At 41.5% G+C, this 26,665-nt stretch overlaps 1 protein-coding gene across 2 annotated transcripts in view; it reads right to left on the reverse strand.

Annotated features, from left to right (window-relative positions):
* Positions 1-314: 314 nt before the first annotated feature.
* ccdc18 (coiled-coil domain containing 18) overlaps positions 315-26,665 on the reverse strand; it is a 30,528-nt gene continuing 4,177 nt past the window's right edge. The window contains exons 4-26 of one of the 2 annotated variants that reach the window (XM_050074688.1): positions 25,956-26,062; positions 25,009-25,137; positions 24,405-24,501; positions 24,197-24,318; positions 23,733-24,012; positions 23,411-23,498; positions 21,840-22,057; positions 21,617-21,727; positions 21,218-21,349; positions 20,834-20,968; positions 20,566-20,643; positions 20,324-20,440; positions 20,044-20,211; positions 15,626-15,768; positions 12,652-12,815; positions 12,303-12,516; positions 10,175-10,274; positions 9,875-10,012; positions 8,354-8,482; positions 8,083-8,220; positions 4,970-5,371; positions 4,120-4,863; positions 315-1,775 (exon numbers count right to left, since the gene is read on the reverse strand). In XM_050074688.1, coding sequence (XP_049930645.1) covers positions 1,755-1,775; positions 4,120-4,863; positions 4,970-5,371; positions 8,083-8,220; positions 8,354-8,482; positions 9,875-10,012; positions 10,175-10,274; positions 12,303-12,516; positions 12,652-12,815; positions 15,626-15,768; positions 20,044-20,211; positions 20,324-20,440; positions 20,566-20,643; positions 20,834-20,968; positions 21,218-21,349; positions 21,617-21,727; positions 21,840-22,057; positions 23,411-23,498; positions 23,733-24,012; positions 24,197-24,318; positions 24,405-24,501; positions 25,009-25,137; positions 25,956-26,062 — 3,975 coding nt within the window. In that variant the 3' untranslated portion in view covers positions 315-1,754. The remainder of the gene's footprint in view (positions 1,776-4,119; positions 4,864-4,969; positions 5,372-8,082; positions 8,221-8,353; positions 8,483-9,874; positions 10,013-10,174; positions 10,275-12,302; positions 12,517-12,651; positions 12,816-15,625; positions 15,769-20,043; positions 20,212-20,323; positions 20,441-20,565; positions 20,644-20,833; positions 20,969-21,217; positions 21,350-21,616; positions 21,728-21,839; positions 22,058-23,410; positions 23,499-23,732; positions 24,013-24,196; positions 24,319-24,404; positions 24,502-25,008; positions 25,138-25,955; positions 26,063-26,665) is intronic. The other variant, XM_050074690.1, reaches the window with a different exon arrangement.

Below are 26,665 nucleotides of genomic sequence, written 5' to 3' on the forward strand. Positions count from 1 at the left end.
AGTACCCTCTGCCTCAACATTTTCGTAACTAGCTACTGATTACTGTAAAATAACTTAAATAAAAAATATAATAAACGGTAGACTGATTGCACGTGAAGGTTGGGGTAAGGAGGTGATGAGGTAGGGTGGTTGTCTGGCAACAATGAAAAGGTGCAGCAAGCATTTTTTTTTACTAGTGGCATTTTAAAAAAAGGCAGTGCGGTGCAGCACTGGATATTTTTCAGCTTTATTCACTAGTCTAGGGCATTTGTTCTATGAGTTCCATTACTTTGATGAAGTACCTAAAATAGTTACATTACTTATTACAGTTCTAAGGGGATAACTATTCATTTGTAACCTATTACATTTTCAAAAGTAACCTCCCCAACAATGGCTGCAAGTACACTGCTAACAAGAGAAATCTCGGTTGCCAATGTTGTTAATTTCATCCAGATGTTGGATCAGATTCCTGCGTGAACATGTCAGGTGTTTTTTTGTTTTGTTTTTGTTTGTTTTGTTTTTCATGCTAAAAGAGCCACTATTCTTACAGTCATTCTCTGGCTGCAGTGACTGTGCAGAGATGCCAAGATACAGAAGATCCGGAAACACTGACCAATCAGAGCAGACTGGGCTTTTTCGGGAGGGGAATTTAAAGAGACAGGCACTAAAAGAGAGCATCTCACACAGAGGGTGAATACAGGTATAACAGCACATTAAAGCATGTAAAAATGTTTCAAGTAGAAACACAAAATACAGCCACTAACCTGAATATGAGGTCCCCTTTAAGCTAACGGTCTCCTGGCTGTAGCTTTTATAAACCAATTAATACCACTCTCATGTCTAACTCCTGGCAAGAAAGAGAATAAACAAAAGCTTATTTCCCACATGGTCCAACTACTCCTTTAAAGGATACAGATCAGGATCATGAGGAACAAACACGATTGGAGATCGCTGCTTTTCACTGAACCCTCTGACTTTCCAAAGAGAAATGTTACCTTATGTAGTGTTACCTAGGCCAGGTCAGAGGGTTTTGGGGCCCCGTTGTACTAACACACATGGTTGTTGAGAAGCAGAACTAGCAACAGGAAAGAGTTGCACATACTGCGCAACAACTTTTAAAACAAAACAGACTTGCTTCTTTACATCTATAGAGCTTTGTTAGCTCACACATACCAGTCATACCAGGACCTGAAGAAGCCTGAAGGAGTAAAGCTCCTCCTAAAACTCTCCAGAGCCCAAACATGTTCTTGTTATGTAAACCATGTGAGAGTGCCAAATCCAATTTCGCCAGCTTGTATTAGATTCAGCATGACTCCCTCTGCAGTCCTGAGCCAAGAAATCCTTCTCCTGGACAGGAAGCTGCCAGTTGTTCTGGTAACACGACCCCACAGTCACTAACAGCATGGGAACATCTAAACAGATGTCAGTGAAAGTACAGCTTTACATTTCTCTGGAGAATTAAGAATCACTGTGGTGGACAAATAAAATATTTCTATAAAAACATCTTTATTCCCTTAGCTTATTTAATCTTATGTAAAAAATATATAAATACCTGTTTGGGAAATTTTTGCTACACTTGTACGGTTTGGAACGACATCACAGTAAATCATTTACAGACTGGACAGTAGTGATCTTTTCCCTGCAGCTTGGTTTCATTAACACACCAACGTGACAGATTACATTAGAGATGTTAATGAATGTATATTACATGACACAAGGATAACACCAATGTAAACAGCTTGTCTCCTCTCCGACGTCTCCTTGGCAACACAGCTTCATGTCTCCTTAACGTCCCTCTAAAAGAGGAAAGGAAACATGCATCAGTGACACACCAACGCTACAGTCTCTACATTAAAGAACCTTGGATCTGTTTTCTCAAACACCTTACCGTGAGCGATGGGATCCAACATGAATACAACATTTTAAAGAAGTTAGTTTGACACTGGTTTAAAATTGGTGGAGCTAATGTGAAAAAATAGATGTTGCTGTGGATCAGTCAGAGTCAAATATATTTAGTTTTTCAGTGTTAAGTCCAGGTCAGGCCAGAGATTCGTGACAAGACGACCTGAAACAGGCAACTACTTGCAATGTGCCGTTCTGTAACGTTCTAAAAACCTGCCGGTTCACACCAATGCACCTAGATGAGACAGTGTATCATCTCTGTGCAACAACTCTCTGTATTTCCCTTCTGATTTGCAGCTTTTCAGGTTTATTTTGTGGCTGAATATATATAATATATATTTGTTCTTAAAATATGAATGAGGATAGTGATAGTGAGATACTGGCTACAATTGCATTTGTGGTAGTGATGAAACGGTGAAAAAAAATAATCAAAACTAGCATCACATGGACTGTATTCATAATTGATATGTCACAACAATATAAGTGAGCAGCACCAATTAGTCAGTCAGTGAGAATGTGTGTGTGTGTTGGAGGGCATAAGCACATACAGCGAGCAGCAGCAGCGGCCCACTGTCCGACACCAACACACCGTGAGGACAGAAACAGAGGGCTCGGCAGGGACGGAGCACCTGCTGCAGCAGTCACTTTGACTTGATCAGTAGACATCAATACAAGCTGATTGGCTGTTGAAACAGGTGATGTGTTTTATCTTCTAAAACAAGCCGCTGGCAACTTTTCTCTGCAGCGTTCTACAACACTTTCGTCTCGTCATGAATCTGTGGTCTGAACTGGGCTTTACACTCTTAATAAAAGATAATTAAGGGTTTTTTAAAAAATATTTTGATTGTTACTTGATTGTTCTGGAGAATACTGGAACCAAGTTTTTAAATGATTTAAATTTAACCTTACTGTATTCTACTGTATGCAAGAATTTTTTTCCTAGGATGGCAAAGGCATGTCCCACCCCACTCAATCTTAGGCCCTGATCACACAGAAAGTGTTTTTGCAGTCAGAGGCGTCTTTTTGTAATTGTTTTAAAATCAGAATGAAGCTTTTTGCTTGCTGTTTTTGCGTTGTGGCACGCCTTGTGTTTCTGCTCTTTAGTCACCTGGTGTTTTTGCCGGACGCTCTGAACTCCTCAAGTTGAAAAAACTTAAACTCAGAGTGGAAAAGCTCCCTATGTCGTCTCCATGTCATCCATGGGATGATTTGAGAGGTGGGCCTTCTATGGTGGTCACGATAACAAGTTTACAGTTGGTAAACAATGGAGGAGAAACTGGTGGTAGCAGCTGCTGGATACTCAGAGCTATATGACTTTATAAACCGCAGTTTTCAAAGTCTTAACAAAAAACAGCAGGCGTGGAAGCATACAAGTGCAGTACTTGAAACAGCCATCATGGAGGCGAAGCTCCTGGACCAACTGGTGGTACTCCCGTGATCCACCCTCTTTTTTAGGGTCTCATGTACCCACACAGATCTCCGTTTCCCTGTGCCCAACAAACTATTTACTGACAGCCTCTCACCCTCAACCAGAGCTACAGCAAGTACCCTCTGCCTGATCATTTTACTATCTAGCTGCTAACTACTGAGACATAAATTAAATAAATAATAATAAGAATAAAAAGATGCAGCAAGCTTTTTTTTTTTTTTACTAGTGGCATTCATTAAAGAAAAGGCAATGTCATGTGCCTCGAGTGTGTGTGATCCAGGCCTTACTCTGCTTCTGACATTCTTTTACCCTAACCCCCGAGCTGTCTCATTCCTCATGCCTAAACCTAACCAAAATAACCAAGAAAGGCAACAAGTACTGACCAAGCAGAGGGAGAGCAGGGTGGATCATGCCTTTGCCATCCGTGTAAAAAAAACAAAAAAACATTGGACTTCTGCACAGCCTGCTAGTGTCGCAGCACTGCGAGCATTTTACTGCAAATATGAGTAAATATTGTAAAATTAATGAAGTCAGACATTCTGGCAATTAATCGTTTAGTCTATAAATGTTAGAAATTTTCCAGAGCCTGAAGTGTTGTCTTCAAGTTACTTACAAATTACAGATATTCAATTTGTCATGATGTAAAACTAGAAAAATGCAGCAAATCCTCACTTTGGAGACGCTGGAACAAAAGGATGTTTGTGCTTGAAATTATTGAATCCAACAGTTATTAAAATGGTTAATTACGTTCCTGTTAATGGACTGATTGATTAACTGACTGATCACTAATAAATCAGACAGGATGTTACCTGCAGTGTGAGGCTGCGTCCGGTCTGTGACAGCCCTGTGGCGCTCCACAAAGAAGGGTCCGCCTGCATGGCCAACGTCTGATTAACAAACCTCAGCATCCCTGTGAGTGAACTCATGTCCACCTCCTCCTCCTGACCCACCAGAGTGCACACTGACTCCCTCCTTGACTCGCTCGCCTGCTCGTCGTCTCCCTCCTGCATGGAGGTGGCTTCCATGCTGAGGTTTCTGTCCTCCTGCTTGTCCACCATGTATGTGAGGGGGTTGAAGGAGAGGTCAGAGGTCACTGTGGCCTCTGTGGCACTGAGGCCCTGCCAGCTGTGGTCCACTGTGTCTGGGAAAGGGGAGATGGAGGAGGAGGAGGACTCCCATGGATGCTTGCTCAAAGCCTCCCTCAGAGTAGCCTTCAGACTCAGAGGGAGATCCAGAGAGGAGTCGATGCTGCTGCTCTGCAGCCAGTCGAGTGTTTGGTGGTTAGACAGATGAGGGGCTGAGGTGGGCTGAAGATATGTGTGAGCAGGAGGTGACAAGGAAGTTTGTGTGTGTGTTGGGGAGGGGAGGCGAGTCCAGTGAGCGTGTTTAGAAGAGGGGAGAGTTGTTTGAAGCTTTTTCGGGGAGGGAGGAGGAGAGGAGGAGCTCTGTGTGTGCAGAGCAGGGAGGGAGAGTGTGTGATTGTACAGATGCTGGTGCTCAGCAGCTCGCTCCAGGCTGGAGATCCTGGCTTGGAGACGGGTCACCTCAGACTCCTGCAGGAAGACATGAACACAAAAATGTTATATAATATTGAAAAGAAATTAAAGATATAATTGCATACTGCAACTCTGATACACTCATACTTCTAAAGAACTCTACCTTGATGAGGAGGGACTCATTAGAGGTCTCCATGGACTTCTCAGAGGCCTGGAGCTGACCCTGGAGCTGAGCAGCCTGGACTCTGGCTTGATTTAACTGGTTGCTGAGTTGCTCGAGCTGGGCATGGAGGTGACTGTTCTGGGCTCTGGTCTGCTCATACAGAATCCTGCTTTGCTCCAGCTGGGTCTGAGTCTGGTCTCTCTGTGTTCGGAGCTGACTGGCTTGGTTCCGGGCGTGATTCAGCTCAGTCTTAGTTTGGTCCAGCTGGGTTTTGGCTTCCTCGAGTTGGCTCTGGCTCTGCTGAAGTTTAGCAGTGAGCTGCTCCTGGGAGGAGCGCATGGAGGAGGAGATCTGCTCGGAGACTTTGAGGAGCTGGCCTCGAGTCTGCTGCAGCGACTCCAGCTGGGGGAGTAAAAACAGACAGATGAGACAAGTTTGTTTTTTACAAGCAGTTTCTTCCATGTAATCAGGTGATCCCCAAGTTTAAAGCAGAACAAGTAATTAAACTAATAGCACCATCAAAACTATCAGCAGGAATATAAGGGTAACTTTGGTATTGGATACAGCCAATGAGAGCGCAAGACACTGGGTGAGGACAGAGACAAATTGCGCTGTGGCATTTTCCAAGGTGTGTGTGTGTGTGTGTTTGAGAGGGACAGAGAGAGAAATGGACAGAGCGAGGAGAAGAGAAGATGGAAGGTAGACTATTGCCTGCAAGGTTTCTGTAAGTAATTAGCCTCAAAGCTTACTCAGAATGCAGCTTTGTCACTTTTTAACTTTGATGTTTTCTAGTATACACTCCCCTGACCCAGGGTTGTGGGTCGGCCTGCGCATGACATGACATACTCATTAGGAATTCCTCCTGGTAAGAAAAAAACTTGTAGTGTGTTACTCCCTGTCGTCATCAGTCATGTTGTGTGAGAACCACAATGACTTTAAGACTCCCAATTACATTACGAGACAGCAAGTTGTGTGTCGTGAACAGTACAGCGACCTGACGACTTTCAATGTCGTGTAGTGGGAGCTGAAGACACAAAAACGTGGGAAAATAGGAACAAGGTTGGCAAATACCAAAGTCACCCTTTAGGATGTTAATATCTGTTTGTGGGGGAGATGAAGTCATAGGAAGAGAAACTGAAGCTCGATGAAATAGGGAACTCACACGGTGTTGTTGGCGTTTAGATAGAAAAAAAGAGGAAAAGAAAACAGACGCAAAATAGGAAGGAACGACAGTGATGTCTAGCAAAGACGATCCACAACCAAAACCTTGCTCTGTCTCAGACTGCTTTCATGATACCACTGAGTGGGTGGGTGAGAGGAGGATGTTAACCAAGCTAACGTCAGTCCTGGAAAACATCTCTCACCCCCTGCATTTATTTTGTATTTATAATCACACATATTCACATATTTATGTCTATATCCATCCATTTTCAATCGCGTATCCGAAGCCAGGTCGCAGGGGCAGCAGGCTGGGCAAAGTATTCCAGACATCCCTCTCCCCATCAAAGCTTTCCAGCTCCTCCTGGGGGACCCCAAGGCATTCCCAGGCCAGATGAGATATGTAATCCTCCAGCGTGTTCTGGGTCTGCCCCGGGGCCTCCTACCAGTGGGACATACCAAGAACACCTCTAACAAGAGGCACCAAGGAAGCATCCTGATCAGATGCCTGAACCACCTCAACTGACCCCTTTCAAAATGAAGGAGCAGCGGCTCTACTCCGAGCTCCCTCTGGATGTCCAAGCTCCTCACCCTATCTCTTAGGCTGAGCCCTGCTACCCTTCTGAGGAAACTCATTTTGGCCACTTGTATCTGTGATCTCATTCTTCTGGACACTACCCAGAGCTCATGACCATAGGTGAGGGTAGGGACGTAGATGGACCAGTAAATCAAAAGCTTTGCTACGGTCCTGCATCACTGCAGAAGCTGCACCAAACCATTGATCCACCTCACACTCCATTCTATCCTCACTCGTGAACAAGAACCTGAGATACTTGTACTCCCTCGCCTGAGGCAGTAACCCTCTCCCAACCTGGAGAGGGCAATCCGCTGGTTTCCAGAAGAGAACCATGGCCTTAGATTTGGAGGTGCTGACCCTCAGCGAGTACGCTTTACACTCGGCTGCAAAATGCCCCAGTGCATGCTGGAGGTCAGGGTGTGATGAAGCCAACAGAACCACATCATCTGCAAAAAGCAGAGATGCAATTCTGAGGTGCCCAAACTGGACCCCGTCCTCCCCCGGCTGCACCTCGAGATCCTGTCCATCAAAATCACAAACAGGATGGTGACAAGGGACAACCCTGGTAGAGGCCAACACCCACCGAGAACGTGTTTGATGTTACGCCGACTATGCGGACGCAGCTCTTACTTTGGTCTTACAGAGACTTGATGGGTCAAAGCAGTGGGCCCCGGCACCCCATAGTCCCACAACACCCCCCAACAAGACTCCCCGAGGGACGAGGTCGTCAGCCTTCTCCAAGTGTCCTCCAGCAGCCTTGCAAGGGTAAAGAGCGGGTCCACTGTTACATGGCCAGGATGGATCCGCATTGATCCTCCTGAATCCGAGGTTCGACAATCGGTCAGAGCCTCCTTTCTACTCCTTTCCAGCACCCTGGAGTAAACTTTTCCCGGGCAGCTGAGCAGTGGGATACTAGTTGGTTAATAGTTGGAGCACACCCAGACACCATACCCGACCTCCTTGTGACTTATTTGTATATTTGTAATATTTTTATCCTTTTTTGGCACTCAATCACTTTATTTCCTTTTTTGCTTCTGACCCCTGAGCTGCTGTGATGTGTGAATTTCCCCAGTATGGGATTAATAAAGTCTTATCTTGTGTTTATCATGTGAACGGAGGGAGACAAACAAAAAGCAAACCGACACTGACAGAAATTCTGCAGAACAAGTTGCGTCACATTCTTGTGATAACAATGTCACAGTGTCAAATTACAGGCTTATCACAAAGATCATAAATTAAAAGTTTATTCTAGTCTAAAAATAACTTATTTAAAGACTTAACTGAGACTTTGTTGAGTTGTCTCTGTTTTAATAGACTGATTTAATGCATTAGATGGAGGAAGACGACAGCAGTGTTGAAGCCTCAGTATCTACTGTACCTCCTTGCCGTGCTGCTCCCTCTCCAGCTCCAGCTCCTGCTCCAAAGAGGCGACCATGCTCTGCAGCTTGGCCTCCGACTGCAGCCAGCGGGCCTCCTTCAGAGCCAGCTCCTCCTCCACACCACACAGCCGGACCTCCTGCAAACACCACAGATAATTACTGGTAGTAGTGGCACAGCAGATTTACAGAGCAAAAATATAAGTCATCTCTTCTTTTATTTAACACTGAACAACAAAGAGTAAATAATAACGAACGGTGCATTGACTTTACCGTCTCTTTGGTCTGCAGCTTGGTGGCGTCCAGCTCTCTGGTCAGAGCCTCACAGTGACACTGAGTTTCTTCAAGCTCCTGCAGTAAAGTTTGAAGTTTTTGCTGACACGCATGCAGCTCCTGGGACTCCTGACACCAAAACCACACACACACACACACACACACACACTAATATCAACACACAGTCTGATGATCTGCATTACAACACGTCTAATTTCAGACCACTGTCTAAATGTATTCATTTAACTATTTGCTGCTTCTGAAAGACAATTTTTAAAACCTCTTTTTATGACAGCTGATAATCATTTATATTACACTCAAGTCATAAGAAAATTAGATGAGATTATTTTGTCACACAAAATTATATTATTTATGGCTTTATGGAGTTAAAATACAAAATAAACACAAAGATAAGGTGTGCAAATATTTATTCAGCCTTTGTATGTTCAGGGATTAACTGTGTCGCCGCCTGCGTTTAATTAAGGTTTCATACTGAACGCTCCTCAGATCTCATATTACAGCTGATGGTAACCAGGGACCGTGTTCGCGTCAGAGGATTATCTGCACAATATGAGCTCAATGTAGAATTACACCCGTGAAAAGGTGAAAGTTTGTTCAGTTAGAGAGCACATAAATGCTTTTTTGTTTCATAAATTAAATTTGTGACACAATTTACAAGATGTATCATACATTTGTTAATTAGATAGACCTGTTTTATTTTTATTTCATTAATTCTTTTAATTAATTCAGTACTTTAAATCTATTTTCATTTTGTTTTCTCTATTTTAATGGAATTTAATTTCAATTTAAATGTAATTTAGTTAACTCAACTTAATTCACTAAATTTATTAAATTTCTAATTAATTTAATCAAAAGAATAATTGGATTAAAAAAAATCAAAATAAATAAATTAATACATAAACAAATAAATATATAAATAAATAAATAAAAATGTGTATTTATTTAAAAATTTAAAGCAATCTATTTTTTTAATCTAATCTAATAAATTTGCCAATAAAGATGTTTTACTTTTCATTTATTTAAATTACATTTATTTAAAATACCTTTTTAAAAAATAGATTTTTATTGTTTATTATTTTATATACTTGACAGAAATCGTTATAAGCCATTTTGCAGCATGTAGCACTGTGCAATTCAAAGGGTATAAACATTTATGATAGACTTTATCCTGTTGTTATGTTGTATTCTTTTCTTTCTCTTTATATTCAGTTTATAGCTGCACACACACTAACTGCACTTTTTATATGAACCAAAGGTTACATATTACAAACACAAGATAACACTTATCACTGACATCATTTATTACTCATTGCTGCTGGCTGTCAATCAGTTCGTCCTCTCTTTCTGCTCTCCTAAAGTTACTACACATGCAGTTGCACAAGTGCTCTAAGTCAAACTAAAAAAAAAACGAAGTTCAAATGTCTATAAAGGCAGACAAAAATGACACCACCAAACATTTCCTCACATGTTTTGTCCTCTTATTCTGTTTGTGCTCCTGACCTTCATGTTTTTGTCTGTGAGCTTCCTCTGTGCGTCTCTCAGCTCTCTCTCTCGGGCCTCCAGGCTCTGCTGCAGAGACGCCACCTTCCTCTCCATCTCCTGCTTGTGCTCTCTGATGGCCACTTCCAGCTGAGTGAGCTGAAGACGACAAGGACGACCAGGGGAAAGTAAATCAAAACACACACAAAAACAATGTGCACAGAGATGGCCGAATAACATATTCTGCAAATTAAATGAAATATACTGAAGACTATGCTGGCTGTGTGTGTGTGTGTGTGTGTGTGTGTGTGTGTGTGGTACCAGCTGTGCTCTCTGCTGGAGCTCCCCCTGTCTCTCCTTCAGTGCATTGTCCATGTCTACGACCTCGTGAGTTCTCTCCTCCAACTCCCTCTGCATCTCACTGTGAAGCCACACACACACGTGCACACACACACACACTTTAATTAAATAAAATAAAATAATTAAAGAAAACAGCACAGTAACTGGGCGTATCCTCTGTTTGGCAGATATAACTGTGTGACTCTGGTTCCAATACAGGAAACATGATTTTAGGACTATCTATTGTTTATTGTTTAACATTTTTAGGTCGACCTTTTGTTGTACGGAAGCCCAGAGAGGCAAAAAAAATCTGCCGATCCATTTCCTAAGTCTGATCTGAAGTATTTTCTCTGCTGAGTTTAAAACTTAAGAAAAAGTGCCAGGATAATCTTTCTAAGTTCAAAGATTTTTTTAATCTGTAAAAATCTTTTGAAATCAGTTTTTACAGAACAATGTAAATGTTTTTAATAAGTGCCATTATTTGCAATGATTACTTTAAGTCCCTGATTCCTTTATGTTTTGTGTCTTGTTATGTTTTCTGTGATGTTATTCTTCCCTGATTTTGTACTTGTGTTTGACATTTTTAATTCTGTCGTCAATCTTGACCTGGACTCCATGGCAGAAGAGATGTTTATCTCAATGGGACCTTTCTGGTTAAATAAAGGACAATAAAAAAAATAATAATAATAATAAAAAAATTAAAGAATAATAAAATATGATTTTTTTTATTTTTTATTATATTAAATTAATTTTTTTAAGTTCAGTTGGGAAAAAAAGTGTATGCTCTTTTGTGAGTATCACTGTTTGTTGTTGCAATACTCATTTCAGGCATAAGAGGCTGGAGTGCACAACTACCCCATGTTCTAATAGGACTAAAAGCATTCATGTTTTCTTACAGGCAAGTTTAAATTTCTTAATACACTCTAAACACAAGGTATATATATTGTGTTAGCAAGTTATGTAACATTAAAGCCATGAAAATAATGTAACATAACCTGCTAACACAAGTCATATATATATATATATATATATATATATAGAGATATATATATATATATGTATGACTTGTGTTTAGAGAGCATGGAGAAATTAAAACGTACCCGCCACATTGGGAATTGGCGCACTGCAGCCTCTTGTGGCCAAAATGAGTATCACAACAACAAACACAACAAAATGATCCTGACCAAAAATAAAATAATATAATTATAATAAAAATAATAAAATAAATGACCTGCCAAAACATTTTTTGACCTGATTTCACAGATTTTAAAAAAAGTAACTTAGAAAAATGATCATGGCAAAACATTTTTTCACCTGGATCACCAGATTTTTTTGTTCACTTGCCTCTCAGGGCTCCCGTATGTGTGAGTAAAAACGGTCTTGAACTCATTTCAGTGCCTGTTTGTGTGTAAAGGGGCTTGTGACTGTAACCTAGATCATGACAACTGCTCTTCTTTAAGGGGTGTTTTCTGTCTCATCTGTACGTCCCTGTTAATACCTGAACCCAATTTCAGATTTGTGCTGAAACATGTAGCATCCTTTTTTTCTTTTACACAAGAAAATAATTCATTACTGAGTATACTTCCAGTTGAGTGGTTGATGTACAATAGCTGCACACAGTGTGTTACACATCGGGTGTGATTCCAATGTACACAATTTATATCTGGGTCAGTGGTGTGTTTTAAATAGAAAACTGTTACATCAAACACCAGCTCATTAGTGTAAATCCATCACAGTAAATTACACGACATTTACAAGATCCACCTTGGATAACATATAGACAATAACTTAAAAATAATAATCAGAAATTCACATTCGCAAACAGCAAAAATTTCCTCAGTAAACAAAAGGTCATTATATCATCTGAGAGCAAAGATTAGTCGCGACATTATCCAGAAGACAAACAATAAGTGTGAGACACCGAGACAGTGACAGGCTCCATGATGTCTGTGTCTGTTGGTGTGTTTGTGATACACATGTACAATGTGGATATTGTTTCAAACACAGATGAGCCCAATCAGTGGACGATCATGTGGACGTCCTCTCCATCTGAGGCTCGTCCCTCGTCCCTGTGTGTAGAAGGAGATTTCACATGAGGACGTGACCTCACCTAAGTCTGCATGTCAGTTTTTCCACTGAGGCTTGCCGCTCATCTGAGATGGTTTGTGTTCTTTGTAGAACATCTCTGAGCTCCCGTAGTTGCTCAAGAGTCTCAGACAACTCTCCCCGCACTCCTTGAAGCTGCCCCTCCAGGAGCTGGACCAGCTGGACACAGTTGAGCCGGTCGGCTTCGCAGCGATGGAGCTTCTCCTCCAGATCCATCACTAGGAAAGGCAAGACAGAAAAGAGGAGAAATTCAGTTTTCTATAGCTCTGTTCGACCAATTCTAACTGGAGCTGTCGTTCTGGCAACTAACAGACACTGATTCCTCTACACTGCACTGAAACTGTGTAACATACCCATGTCACTCTTGCTGTCGAGCTGGCTCCTCGTGTGTTGCAAGCTTTCCTCCATGCGGCTGATCTGAGAAGTCTTGACAGCAACATCCTTCCTCAGATGCTGCAGCTCTGAATCTTTAGACACCAGCTCCACTCGACACTTTGTCATCTCTGATGTCAGATGGCTGCAGATAAACACACACAAAACAATAATCAGCACATCTCTACGGTGATTAAAAGTCGGAAAAGAACCAAACATGTTTTCAGAAAATGTGCTGCAAGGAAAGAAAGGAAAAGAAAGACATGCTGCAGTGTACAGATCGGATTGATGTTGCAGCTAGAGGCATGCAGCATGTCCATTTGCTCACCTCAATGTGAGCAGGGCTCCCATCGTAGACTCAGAGAGACGGATATCCCTCCAGAGCTGTTAGACTAGCTTAACTAAGCAAAGCAAACTTGCCTTTCGAAGGCACATTTCAGCCACCGACATGCTTTTGCTTCTGAGCTTTTAAAGTGTCACAAAATTAAACTCATCAGCAGCCCTGCAAAATGAAATACAGCCTTCTCTCTCTCAGTCTCGAACAGCTAAGATCCCAACATATATATATACACATATTCATGGGTCAGAGGGGCGGGGAGGGAGAGCTGCTTCATGCCTGCAGACAAATGGGATGTGGTGTAATCATGAGACTGTCTCACAGACTGCTGAGGCGTTTGATTGTCTTTGCTGCAGGTCAAGAAGAACGTTCTGTCAGAAAATAGTCACCAACAAAAGCCCCATACAAACAGCTTTAAACAGGCTCAGCTGTGATTGCTGGGAAATTAGGGTGGGGAAAATAGTGATTTACAATCAACAAAAAAATACTAAAGTGTGAACCATTGTAATCTCAAAATATTTGGTACTGAATGTAATATTTACAAATGACACATGGTAAATAGTTAGTTTGGAAGTAAAGCTGTGTCGATGTTTAGCTGCACCACAGAGACATAAGGTTCATCTTAGATACACTGACGTTAACTTGACACTAAACAAAATATTGTCGCAGATAATGATGTTTTCACTGAAGCATTATTCAGTCTAACAGCTGAGAAAATAGCTGACATTATTCACCAAACAACAACAAAAATGTACATAAACTAGGACAAAGATGATGATAGCTACACAACAAGTCGTGAAACTCAACTACAACATAGGGTCATATAATGTACCCTGTTCTTATTGTGCAGATGACTATACAATTTGATTATAAAATGCACGAGATCACATGTGGCTATAATCTATCACAGAAAACAGCTGGTAAAATTTGCTCCTCCTCATCCTCCAAGTTATTCCACCTTTCAGAACAATGCACCATGAAGACCACTATTTTACGGAGGACTTTACACCTACTAAACGTTAGGTGTAAAATTTTAGTTTTAATTTATGCTTACATTGGAATTATTTCAGCTGGTGCAACCCTTAAAGGTTCAGTGAGAAGGATTTAGGGGGGTATATTGGCAGAAACAGAAAATATTACCATAAGTTAGTTTTCTTTTAGTGTATAATCACCTGAAAATAAGCACTGTTGTGTTTTTGTTTCCTTAGAATGAGCCATTTATATCTACACAAGGAGCGGGTCCTTGTCTACAGAGATCACCATATTGCACTAACCCTAACCCTAACCCAGACAAACCAAACACTGGCTCTAGATAGGGCTAGTCACGTTTTCGCATCAGCCACTGTAGTTTGCAGCCCCTGTGCGAAGAAAGCGTTGGAAAAACATTGATTCTTTTAAGTAAAACTGCTTTATTCAGTGTTTTGGTTTAAAGGGATAGTGCACCCAAAAATGAAAATTCAGCCATTATCTACTCACCTATATGCCGAGGGAGTGCTGCTACCCCCTCTCCCCTTGGATCCCCGCAAGGGATGTGAGGACTCTAAAACTTCACCTGAGCCTCCCTCGGCATATGGGTGAGTAGATAATGGCTGAATTTTCATTTTTGGGTGCACTATCCCTTTAAATCGCTTGGTCCATTTGTTTTGAAGAGATCAAGACCTCTGTGGGTAATTCAGCTCCCAGTAAAAACCTTCCGAACATCTGGATCTTCAGTTATCAGAGCAAGAGCAAAAAGTTGAGCGCAAACTAGCAGGTGCTGGTCTAGCGGCTCGTCTCTAATGTGTCAAACAGCCTCAGAGAAACACTGATTTATAATGTGAAACTGCTTTATTCTGGGTTTTAACCAGTTTTAATCACCTGGTCCGTTTGTTTTGGAGAGGAAGAGTAAAAACCTCCTGAACAATTATAACTGAAGGAATTCCAACCAGGAGCAGTTTCAGCGGGTTGCAATCTGACATCCTCACCACTAGATGTCACTAAATCCCCCTAAATCTTACACACTGCTCCTTTAAAATGTCAGTAGTGCGTAAACTCTGACCTAAGTTATTCAATTACGTTCAAACTAGGCTACATTTGAATTTGAGCTGTTCAAACACGTGTAGTCTGAGTGGGCGGAAGTTCGCTGCATAGATCAGCCTCTCATTGGGCGGAACGAGCCACCCGCTGAAGTCCCGCCCTACCACCTCCGGTTGTGTAGCAGTTTTCAACCGTTTTCAACACGTCCTTTACTAACTTTTGCGGTGTTTCATCTTGCGGGGATGTAGCCATTTTTCTGCCATGGTTCGCGTCCTGTAGGTGATATTTTTGTGGGCGTGTTACACCAAAACCTGTTTCCCCCCGGCAATATTTTTGCAAGTGCACCGTTGCTGTGGCTCCGCCCAGAACGATTGTGATTGGTTGAAAGAAGTACAAGCAGCCGGGGCGTTTTTTTTCTCCAATCTTAAAGTGAGAGTCGGCCCAGCCAGACCTTTCTTTTCTTGAAAAAGGTCTGGTGAGCGAGACTAAAACACGTGAGGCCATATTTACTCTGACTGAAAACTTTCTGCATCTTAACTCCAGTTTCCTTTGTCCCTCAGTGTCTCCTGTGAGTGTCTCTGTATGTGTGCAGGTGTTCTTACCCGACAGACTCGGCCAGCTGTGTGTTCTGCCTGTTCATCTCCTGCAGGTCCTTGTCTTTCTCCTGTGCGTCCTGCTCTCTGTTCATTACCTCGCCCTGCAGAGAGGCCCGCTCTCGTTCAAGCTGCTGCTCCAGACTGGACACCTGCAGACAGACCATTTTATTTTGTTATTAATTTTTATTTTTAATTCAGTTTGTTTAAATTAATTTCCAGGTTTGCTCATTTCTGTTCAGTTTTAATTGTTTAAAAATGTTTAGTTTTAGTTTAGTTTTTATTAGTTTCAGTATTTGTATGAATTTTTTAAAAATTAAAATATGGGGGGAAATTGTCATGGGCAATATTAAGGACGTTTAGATAAGATAGATAAACATATGCACTACTGTCTCATCCCACTTGTGTTGACAAATTTGAGCAAACTGTCAAAAACTAAAGACATTTCCAGCATATATTTATATTATTTTAGTTAGTTTTGCAAGTACACTATACTGTCTCAGTTTTCGTTTTTTCTACAGTCTAGTTTTTATTTTTTATTTCAGTTAACTGAAATGTTTTTTTACACCAAGTTGTAGTTTTTAGTTTAGTTTTAGTTAACTGTAGTAACTCTGGGACAGAACATGAGCATCCGCCTTTATTGTCCTCGTAGATGAAAACAAACAGGACATCCGTTTCCTGCATATTTTTCTGTGCTACGGCACAAAACTGGAGAGATCATGGGAAATAAAGACACTGAAGAAACTGTGGCTTGGAAAAGTTATAAAAGAAAATGGTTTTGTTGTGTAAACCTGACCTGCTACTCAAAGTAATGAAAAATACTCTCTCCCTGCAGGCAATCTGATCCCTTGTCTGTTACCCAGATTAGATCTTCATGTACTGAGAGACGCCACGTTACTGAGCGGCTCCTCTCGCTGAATGGAGACTGTTGTGCTTTGTTTGTTGTGAAGGACAGAAAGTACAAATAGCTGCTAAAATGTGCTCAACTATAAAAGATATCACACGCTCAAACTGCTGTTTCCCCGAAGCAATGACAGATTTAAAACAACTTTGTGACATGTGCGGGATGTATCAGTAAGTTTGAACATCTGCACGAGGAGGGCTGCTGCACTTATGTTTATCTTCTGCTCTTTGTTTGGTGAGACAGTTTAAAGCTTCAATAAAAATGTTTGCCAATAAGCGATTTGAGCCTTTGTCCTCCTGTTTTACTTTGACGCACAAAAAGTGAGACTAATCTTTGCAGAAAAAAATGGGGAAATGAAAACAGTCTTCAGCCACTTTATGTCACATGTTCTGGTCATGTCTGAAACTATTTAATTCTGGGATTTAATATTTAAACTTTTTTCAACATTGTTTGGACGGCTGGTTGCCCCATCTGTGTCCATGGCAATATTTGGAGTAACTCCTCCAGATGTTAACTTAAGTAGAGCCCAAGCGGACATTGTCTCATTCTGCTGACTTCTGTCCAGAAGGCTCATCCTGTGTATATGGAAGGACTCTTCACCTCCAATATATCAACACTGGATTAGGGATGTTATGTACCATTTACAACTGGAGGAAATCTGTTGTTTTATTAAAGGCTCAACTGCACACTTCTTTGCCACCTGGCAACCATTTTTAACTGTTTAACTGTGGCAAATATGGAAGCTGAAAAATTGTAATGAAACATGCTATAGTCCCCTACTGATGTCACACAAGATTATTAATTTGTTGTCATTTTTCCTTGCATTTAAAAAAAAAAAAAAATTATCTACATATTTTTTTTATTCTGTTTTATTTTGATTTAATTTAATTCAATTTAATTTATGTTATTTTAATTTAATTTAATTTTATTTTATCTGTTTTTATTCTTTTATTTATTTATTCATTTATTTATTTTCATTCTTGTCTACTGGATTTCCTTTGGCTGGCCTGGCTTTCTCTGTTTGTCCCTGGGTTGGTTGGTGGGTGGGGTTGTCTTTTTGTCCTGGTTCTATGTTTCTTTGTTGATGCTCTGTGCATCTTTATTGAATTATCAATAAAAAAAGAAAACCTTGTTTAAAAAATAATGTGGAAATGATTTACACTGAAGCTGCAATGCAACATTAAGAGCAAGTAAACTCTATCACAAAAAAGATGGGTTGTGACCTCGACAAATAAATAAATAAAAATCCTCCTGTTTCTGTGTTCTGTTTTGGTAGGATGTTTCACTGAGTTTACTGACAATAAAACACAATAGTAGTGTTCCAGACTCCAGGATATTATGTTTAGCAGACAGGATAACTAAACATGAATGCAAATATATGCCTGGCTGTCACTCAGGTGAAAGAGAACAACAGAGCGACACAATGTGTCATTTAAAGCACAATCAAATCAGATTTGCAGATTTCTGGAAATAAATCATCTTGTCAAGATGAAGCATTTCTAAAAACATTAATTTAAAATTCTCTATTGCCACATAAAACTCAGTAAAACTGATTTGCACCATTAACAGACCGTTCAATGCAGAGAGAAGACCTTTGACGAAGCTTGCCCTGAAGCTAACCAAGTGAAAATCAATGATGTCAAGACTGTGACTGAGCCGAAACTCAGAAAAACCTTTAGAAGATTCAGATGCCACGAGACCTGCTGCTGCCCAGACAGGACACACTGTGTTCACTCTGCTGCCAAAAAGAGCTGCTGAGCGTCTCACCAAATCAGGCCTTGCGGTGTAGAAGGGCCTCAAGTTCAAATCTAGTTTTAAAGCCTTTATCATCTCAGTTTATAATGTGCTTACATGGTGTATTTCCTACATAAATGTACACATATTACAACCACAAGTACAATAACTAATCAGGCCATTGGGGGTCAAAGGGTACAGATGACCCAGGCCACGGCCTGAGGGCGCATGCAAAGGTCTATGGTTGACCTCTTACATGGGATCAAGTTGAACAATTAGCTTATTGACTTACATCACTGACAATAAATACATGTATTGTTAACATTAAAACACGTCAACTTGTCATCTGATACCCCACCCCCAGTTTTGTGAAATGGTACAGTCCAGTTTTGACCACACCAAGTGTGACCATACGGTCTATGGTAGTGGTTCTGGTTCCTTCGTCATTAGGTTAAGGTCCACGCTTTCAACCATGTCGTCAAGCTAGTTTGCTGACTCGGTCAAGTGGCTGTCTGCTAGTCACTCACTCTACAGCAGGAAACAACGAGTTGACGCGTTCGTGAGTCACCTGTGGTCCATATAGGACGAACCCACGACCCACTTTTGGACCACGGCCCACCAGTTGGGAACCACTGGTCTATGGGAATGAGAGATGACACTGAATGTGGCAAAGGTGAGGAGCGAGACAGACCAGCAAATAAAACCCACTGTAGAGGACTCAGTTTAGTGTTACATGAAACTAGATGACCTCAGTGACACATTGGTGCCAACCTTATCGTGCTATCTTGTCAGGGTTAAGGGACTAAACAACACTCCATGGTTAGGCTTAATTTTGGTGAGGGGAAAAAGTGAGCATTGAATATTCTGCATGTTGGAGTCAATAAACGGTCTTTGAATCCAATGAACTAACATTTTATTATTAACACTGGATTTGGAAATGGTGATGAATGAAGAGTAGCTTCATTTGTTCACTCATGATTTGATCTTGTGATTTAATGCCTCGCAGTAGTTTCATCAATGTGTGATTTTACTTCTCCCTAATCATTCATCGGAGGGAGTTTTTCTCTCCTTGTTTTGTTTTAAGGTCAAAGGAGGAATATAACTGTCACAGTCTCATTTTAAAGATTTTTTTCTCTTTGTTTTGAAAAATCTGACTTGAGCTTTGGTGCTTTGTAATCATCATGAGCACATGTGTGCAAAACAGAGCATGGCCTGGATGGGTCTAAAACACTGGATTTGGAAATGCCTGTTTGAGATGTCACTTTTGTGACGAAAAGGCTAATGACCAAAAGCTTATTGGAAATTGCCCGTGTTGGTATTAGACCTATAGGAAGGTGGGTGGGTGGTGCTGGAATGGGTGTGGATAAGGGGCCCAATTGGGAAAATTTTGTAGCCCTGTCCATAATTTATCATGGCTAGTGTGAAACAGCAAGAGGGCGTATGATTCGAACCCAGGATGAAAGAGAGAGGATGTGTGGAGTTTGCATGTTCTCCCCGTGTCAGCGTGGGTTTTCTCTGGGTACTCCAGCTTCCTCCCACAGTCCAAAGACGTGCAGGTTAACTGGTGACTCTAAATTTCCCATAGGTGTGAATGTGAGTGTGAATGGTTGTCTGTCTCTATGTGTCAGCCCTGTGATAGGCTGGTGACCTGTCCAGGGTGAACCCGTCTCTCGCCCAATGTCAGCTGGGATAGGCTCCAGCCCCCCCTTCCATTGTGTCATATTTATTTTTAGATGCACATTTTCTTGTTAACCTTATTTTGAGAAAGTTTTTACAGTCTCCAGCTTACCTGTTTCTGCAGCTGGCTCTGACTCTCCTCCAGTTCAGAGATGTGAGCAGCACTCTCCGTCAGCATGGTCTGCTGCTGCTGGAGCGAAAGCTGCAGCTGCAGGTTCTGCTCACTGGAGCTCTGACAAACCAGGGTGGCACTGTGGAGCTTCTCCTGCAGGGAGGACACCTGGAGAGGGAGGAACAGGGGAGAGGATGAGCCTGAGAAGGGGGCTTTGCATAAACAATAGAAGAGGGGAGGAGGATCAAATATATAAGTGTGCAAAGTGTGAGAGACCTACCTTGTCTTTGTTCCTCTGCAGCTCACTCTCATAGTTCTTCTTCACCTCCTCCGTCTGCTGCAGGTATGAGTTCAGCTCCTCTCTACACGCTGACAGAGACGACTGCAGTTCACCCACCTGATGTACAAACACAAGTCACAAATGGTGCACACTGGTTGGAATTCATGGTTTCTGCCCGATGTCTTTGTGAACTTAAATGTGTTATTTGTGTTTGTCTGCAGGAACCAGGTCACTGTGCAAACCTTAGTAGCAGACTGAGCCGCCTGCTCTTTGAAACTCTGCAGCAGCTCCTCGTTGTGTCTTACTTCAGCCTGCCTCTGCTGTAATTAAATAAAAAAATAAAAAAATGTATACACCTGGGTTAAAGAAGAGTTGTTGTGCTGTTTACTTACTTATTTGTGACTTTGGGGTGAACTGTCCCTTTAAGTCTGAAATGGTTCCCATGCTTTACCCAGTGAAGGTAGACAGATGCACTAATATGGTCCTACATACTGTACGAAGTGTCCTTACCTGAGTGAGTTGGTCCAAGGAGCTCTGCAGCTGAAAGACTGCTTCCTGAGCTTCATCTCGCTCCGTCTGGATGGAGTTTAGCTCCTGCTCCATCTCCAACATCCGAGACTGAGCCTCCTTCACTGAAAGCTGCAACTGCACAAGAGAGAAAAGACTGTTACTTACTAAAGGTAACGTCACTGTTGCTGTTTTAGATAAATGGTGATAGCCAGCGTTTCTACGTGCAACTGAAATTAAATCATACTTGACATAAATTACTTTGTTGTTGATGAGACACAGGTTGGTTCAAATGAATTTAACAGTAACAGGAATGAGTGGCAAAACTGCACTGTGAAGGTTCAGTGTGGAGAAAGTGAACGAGACAAAGATGTCGCTGTAAATCACCATTTCTGTTCTGTGCTGCTGCTCCGTGAGTTGTTGAGACTGAGATTTTTTACACTTCTCCAAAGACTGCTGGTACTCTCTTTGCTTTTTGGTCATCAGTGACTGATAATGCTGAAGGGTGCTGGTTTTCTCCTGTAATTAGAAATATGAAAAATATTGGATAAAGACAATTCTGTTACAAGTGTAAAACAGTGGATTTAGAGGATACATTCAGCAGGAACAAATTATGATCCGTGACAGGAAGGGTTATGAATCATGACTATATTTAAGCAGACGTCCAGTTGTATGCAAAGATAAATTGAACAGAACTTGCCTCTGCATATCTGGCAGTGGCTCAGGATATCAGGGAAAAATAACAAATATATAATAAATAAAAACAATGACAAAAACGTGTTGTACCAGTAGCTGATTCTCCAGCTCAGTGTTGGTCAGTGCAGCCTGACTGTAGGCCGCAGCTTTCTCCTGTAATTGTTTCTCCAGCGAAGCCACACGAGCACTTTTTCTCTTCAACTGAAGTGAAACAGAGATTAAAAAATGTTATGTGCAAAAGTTTTTAAAAAATGACAAAAAAATGAAAGATATGTTGAAAGGAAAAGACAGAGGAGAGGATCAGAAACATCACCTCTTTCTCTGTGTCAGTGGCTTGGCTGACTTTGTCCAGCAGCTCCGTGTGGAGGTTCTGGTAGTGGGAGGCTCTCTGGGCCATGGAGCTCTGCAGGGAGGAGATCTCCTCCTGGGCTCTGCTCAGACGCTCCTGAAGCCGCTCCACCAGGTTGTTCTGTTTGGTCCGCTCAGCCTCTATCGACTGCAGCGCCCGCAGCAGCTGCTGGTAGCCTTCACCTGTGAGAAATGAGCAACAGGGAAAGAAAGCAAAGGAATGTTTCTATTTTTAAAAAACGTATAAGGAAAAGGACGTATGATACCAGCCTTCTGTTGCCGTTTTCTCATTTGCTGTGCAGTTAACTCTATTGCCATGTTGCATAAAGTTTCTTTTAAGAGTTAAATCATTTTTTTTCTTTCACTTAAAGCGCAAGAAACGATTCAGAATGAGTCTCTCATTTCAACTTTATTAAGTTCCAATAATCTGAAAATTGGGCCCTGTCTTGCACCCAGCATTAAGCGGTGCACAACTGTCATTGCTAGTTTCAGATGCACCCAGTCGTCATTTTCACAGCCAGCAATCATGGTGTGTAACAAGTAAATGTTCTTACACCCGTCTGTGTGCCCATGGGCGTGTAAGTCTCAACATGAGGTGTGGTCAGGCGTATTGTTGGTGTATTGCTATTTTGAGGCAGCAGAAAGTGACTGCGCCACTGACCAACAAAACCCTGCTCTAAAGTCAGAATGACACAGTATTTTCCTGCTATTTAAAGTGTGCATTATTCAGATAGTAAGATGCGTCTACATAGGCGTACTCACAAAGTGTGTACACTCTGCATGTCTCACACACAGGGAAGTGCGGATGGGTTGCAGGGGGTTGAAATAATACCTCATTACGGAGGAAAATATTAATTACATTCTCTAAAATGTGAACATGGCAGAGAGCAGAGCTGCTGTCTGACTCCCCATTAAGAGAGACGCTGTGTGCATTTACACACGAGGAGCTGAGTAACTTCATTGATTATTCCAGAAGCTAAAAGTTTAGTTCTGTTTCCTCTGTCACGTTTACAACAACGGTTTTAATTTTGCTGCTTAAATGACACAGGATATTTGCTGCAGTGACATTACCGCTCTTACTGCATTACTCCTAGCAGAAAACAGTGCATCGGGTGCAGGCATAACAGGCTTTTAAAGGGAATGGGAGATGACACTCTGATTGGTTGAGCTCATGTTACGCCCAAAACACACCTATGATGAATTAATGGAGTAAATGCAACTCCTCTGCCCCCTAATTTGCGCTCAGATTATGCGCTGCTTCACTTGCAAAAATGGAGCTTGCCACACCCTACATGCACTTCAGACCATTCACTATAGATCGTTTTAATAGGGTCCTTTATATCACTCTGAGGAAAAAAAAAGAAGGATGTGTAGAAAAATAGTGCGCACAATGTAATGTGAAGGGAAACTGTAGGGGAGGTTGAATCCTCATATTTCAGATCTCCTGAATGTAAAAAACTATGAGCTCACATCTCTGTTTAAATAGCATCCATGACACAAACTGTAATAAAGTACTCATGAGGTTTGACAGCATACCTGGCTTTGGCTTCAGTAGGTGTGCTGTTCCTGAGTAGTCCACTAGGGGAACCATGCAGGGCCTGACGCACAGTGCCCCCGCAGCACCCTAAAAAAAAAAAAAGACAGCATATGACACACAAACAACACATCATCCCCCGTTCAAGATCAGTGATAAATATGGAAACTTGTTTTGTAGTCACGGCGTCACCAAAATTTGGTTTGGGTGAGCAAATAAACTGATGATGTAACAATCCCTTAGGTCAAACACTGTGGGAGACTTGACAAATTCATGTGACATGAGAACACAAACAATAATGTGATTGTGTGTATTCCTCTCCACCTCGCGTAGGTGCAGCAGGGCCAGTATGGCCTCCAGGCTGGCCAGCTCTGCCTGGCTCTGCTGAGCCTCTCTGTGGCTCTGGGCCACCCTTTGCTCCTGGCTCTGAGTCACAGTCCGCAGGTCTTCCAGCTCCTTTCTCAGAGAGGCCATCTCCCTGAGCTCCGTGCCCCGCTCCGTAAGCTGCTGTTCCAGTTGTGAGGCCTTTCGTGCGGCGTCTTCCAGCTGAGCCTGGAGGCCAGCAGCCGCAGACTTCACCTGCGTCACCTCCTCCTTCAGCTGGCTACGAGGCAGACGAGGGGGGGGATCAGGGAGAAAATGTGTTAACAAGCAAATCAAAGCTGTTTCTTCTGAAAGATTTGACTGACAATTATAAATCAGAATTCCTCCAATTTATTTACGTTTCTACAAACAAAGAAAACCACACACACCATGAACAATGCAGAGAGAAAATCAGTCTGACATACCTAATTGTTTGGCTCTGTTCTACCTTTCCTCTCTCCAGCAGAGTGCACTTCATTTCCAACTCCTCCTTTTCTCTGTCACATTCAATCAGACTCTCTTTCAGTTTGCTCTCATTCTCCATCACCTTAAAAACAAACAAAAACACATTTCAGGCAACAGCAAAAATGTACATATTTAAATAATGAAATTACTCAAATACATCAAAATTACCCTCTTAAGTTTAATGGAAATTGTAGCCTTATAATCTCTGAAGGCTTCCTGGAGTTTCTCTGCATTTTGAAGTGCTTGGTTCCTCTGCTGCTCAGCCCTGTACCGGATGAGTTAGAACATAAAGTGTAAAACAAATACATGATGTTGTGAGAGTAAATTCAAGGCTCCCACACATTTTCATGGACAAAATTTTTCAAGGACCCATAATGCTTTCTCTTACCCTACTTACCCAGCATTTCAACGAAGAAACATACATGATGATAAACTAAGTAAATTTGCCATTATGTTACATAGAAGGTTAACCACGGAAGATTACTGTAACAACTTCATTACACACAACAAAATTCAATGATTTTTCCAAAACTTTCAATGATTTTTATTTATTCCATGACTTTTCCAGCCCTTAAAATGTGATTGTAAAATTTCCAGATCTCCCATGATGGTGGGAACCCTGTAGATCAGACATTAGATATCTTATTATGTCTCTGTATAAGCGAGACCAGCATTTGGTGCTCATGCTGTTACCCGAAGTATTAGAAGAACTGTAAACTGTACGTATGTGATGAAATTGTGTGTGGAACCCAGGCCAAAATAAAGGCGTCACCGTTTCCCGAGTGCTGTCTTGTCCTCCAGCTCCTCTCTTAGCGTGCTCAGCTCCTCGCTCAGTGTCGCCACCAAAATGTCTCTGTGAGCTGCTGCTTCCTGGCTACACTCTGCCCTCAGCTTTGCTGCCCTGGGAAACACAGGCAAGGACGGGTTGTTAGGATATTAATGCTACATTCAACTAGAGGTTAATATGAAAGTTTTAAAGGGAAAAAATTAAAAGGTAAAAGGCAAATCATTAAAAGACACAATTAAGCACGCCACAGTAGGCCCAGTGGCTGAGGGACATTATGTCCTGCCTTAATGTTGAAAAGATACGCTACTCAATTTGTGACTCAGACAAAAAAATCCAAATGATGTAAGCCCTCTTTCTGAAATACTTCAAGAGCTGTCAGTTAAACTGAAGATTTTGTGTTTATTTCTTGTTCTTGTTGCTTTCTGTCAGTGTATACTCTGATAAAGTACCCTGTTATTCTGAACCTGCCTTTTACATTCGCATCTCTCCTTCTCTCTTCCTCTCTCTTTTAATATCAAACCTGACTTTCAGCTCAACTGTCATTTCTGTACTATTCATTCGTCCTATTGATGATATTGCAGCTGTTATTTGAGGCTAGTGGGAATGGGGAGGACTGCGATTGGAAGTCATGCTTTGTTCCTCATCATACATATGATTTGTTAAGTTTGATACCTGTTGAATATATATTTGTGTAAAGCTGTTAAAACTGAATAAAAATATTCTTGATAAAGAGCACACCACAGTAGGACTAATAACAGGAATAGTGTCAAAGGCCTGCAGGACATCAGAATGACTGACTGTAACCCACAGCTCATTACATAACCTTACAAACAACTCAGTATCCAGTGGGATTAAAAAAGAAGGCAACTGCCACATTAGAATTACATAAATAACAACATCTACAGTAGTTTATGTTGTGGTCATGGGGTTACTTTAGTTCTGTAGCTTGAGTCTCCAGCTCTGCTTGAAGCTGACGAATCTGCTCACTCATGACTGCGACACTGTTTTTAACCCCGACCCTGGGGCCTCTGAGGCGGACCTAAAAAAAGACAACACATACAGCGTTATGTATCCACTACTACAGCTTCACAGAGCTTTAATATTTCTTATTCTTTTAATGTTGTGGCCTCACAGCTTAAGTGAATATACAACAGACCAAAACAGACTTCACGCTATACTCATTATCAGCACACAAACAAAGCACAAGATAACACTTAAGATTACAGCAGCTTAATTCTCACAAATCATAGATATAGATGGATTCATTTGACTTAATTTAAAACATACACAACAGGCTGATCACAGTGACAGACCCCATGTATGATACTTAAAATTGTCAAGGATTAAAATACACAAAAAAGCCAGATTGTATACCGAAGTGTAAAGCAAGAGTACCAGTAAACTTAAAAAACCCCCACACAAACACGTGTTTAATAATTTATTTGAGGAATTTCAGTCAGGATTTAGAGTACATCATAGCACTGAGACAGCACTAGTTAAAATTACAAATGACCTTCTGATTGCTTCAGACAAAGGACTTGTCTCTGTACTTGTTTTATTAGATCTTAGTGCGGCGTTTGACACAATTGACCATCAAATTCTACTGCAGAGACTGGAACACTTAATTGGCCTAAAAGGTTCT

The sequence above is a fragment of the Epinephelus moara genome, chromosome 21 (genome assembly GCF_006386435.1).
Source record: "Epinephelus moara isolate mb chromosome 21, YSFRI_EMoa_1.0, whole genome shotgun sequence".
Classification (NCBI taxonomy): domain Eukaryota; kingdom Metazoa; phylum Chordata; class Actinopteri; order Perciformes; family Serranidae; genus Epinephelus; species Epinephelus moara.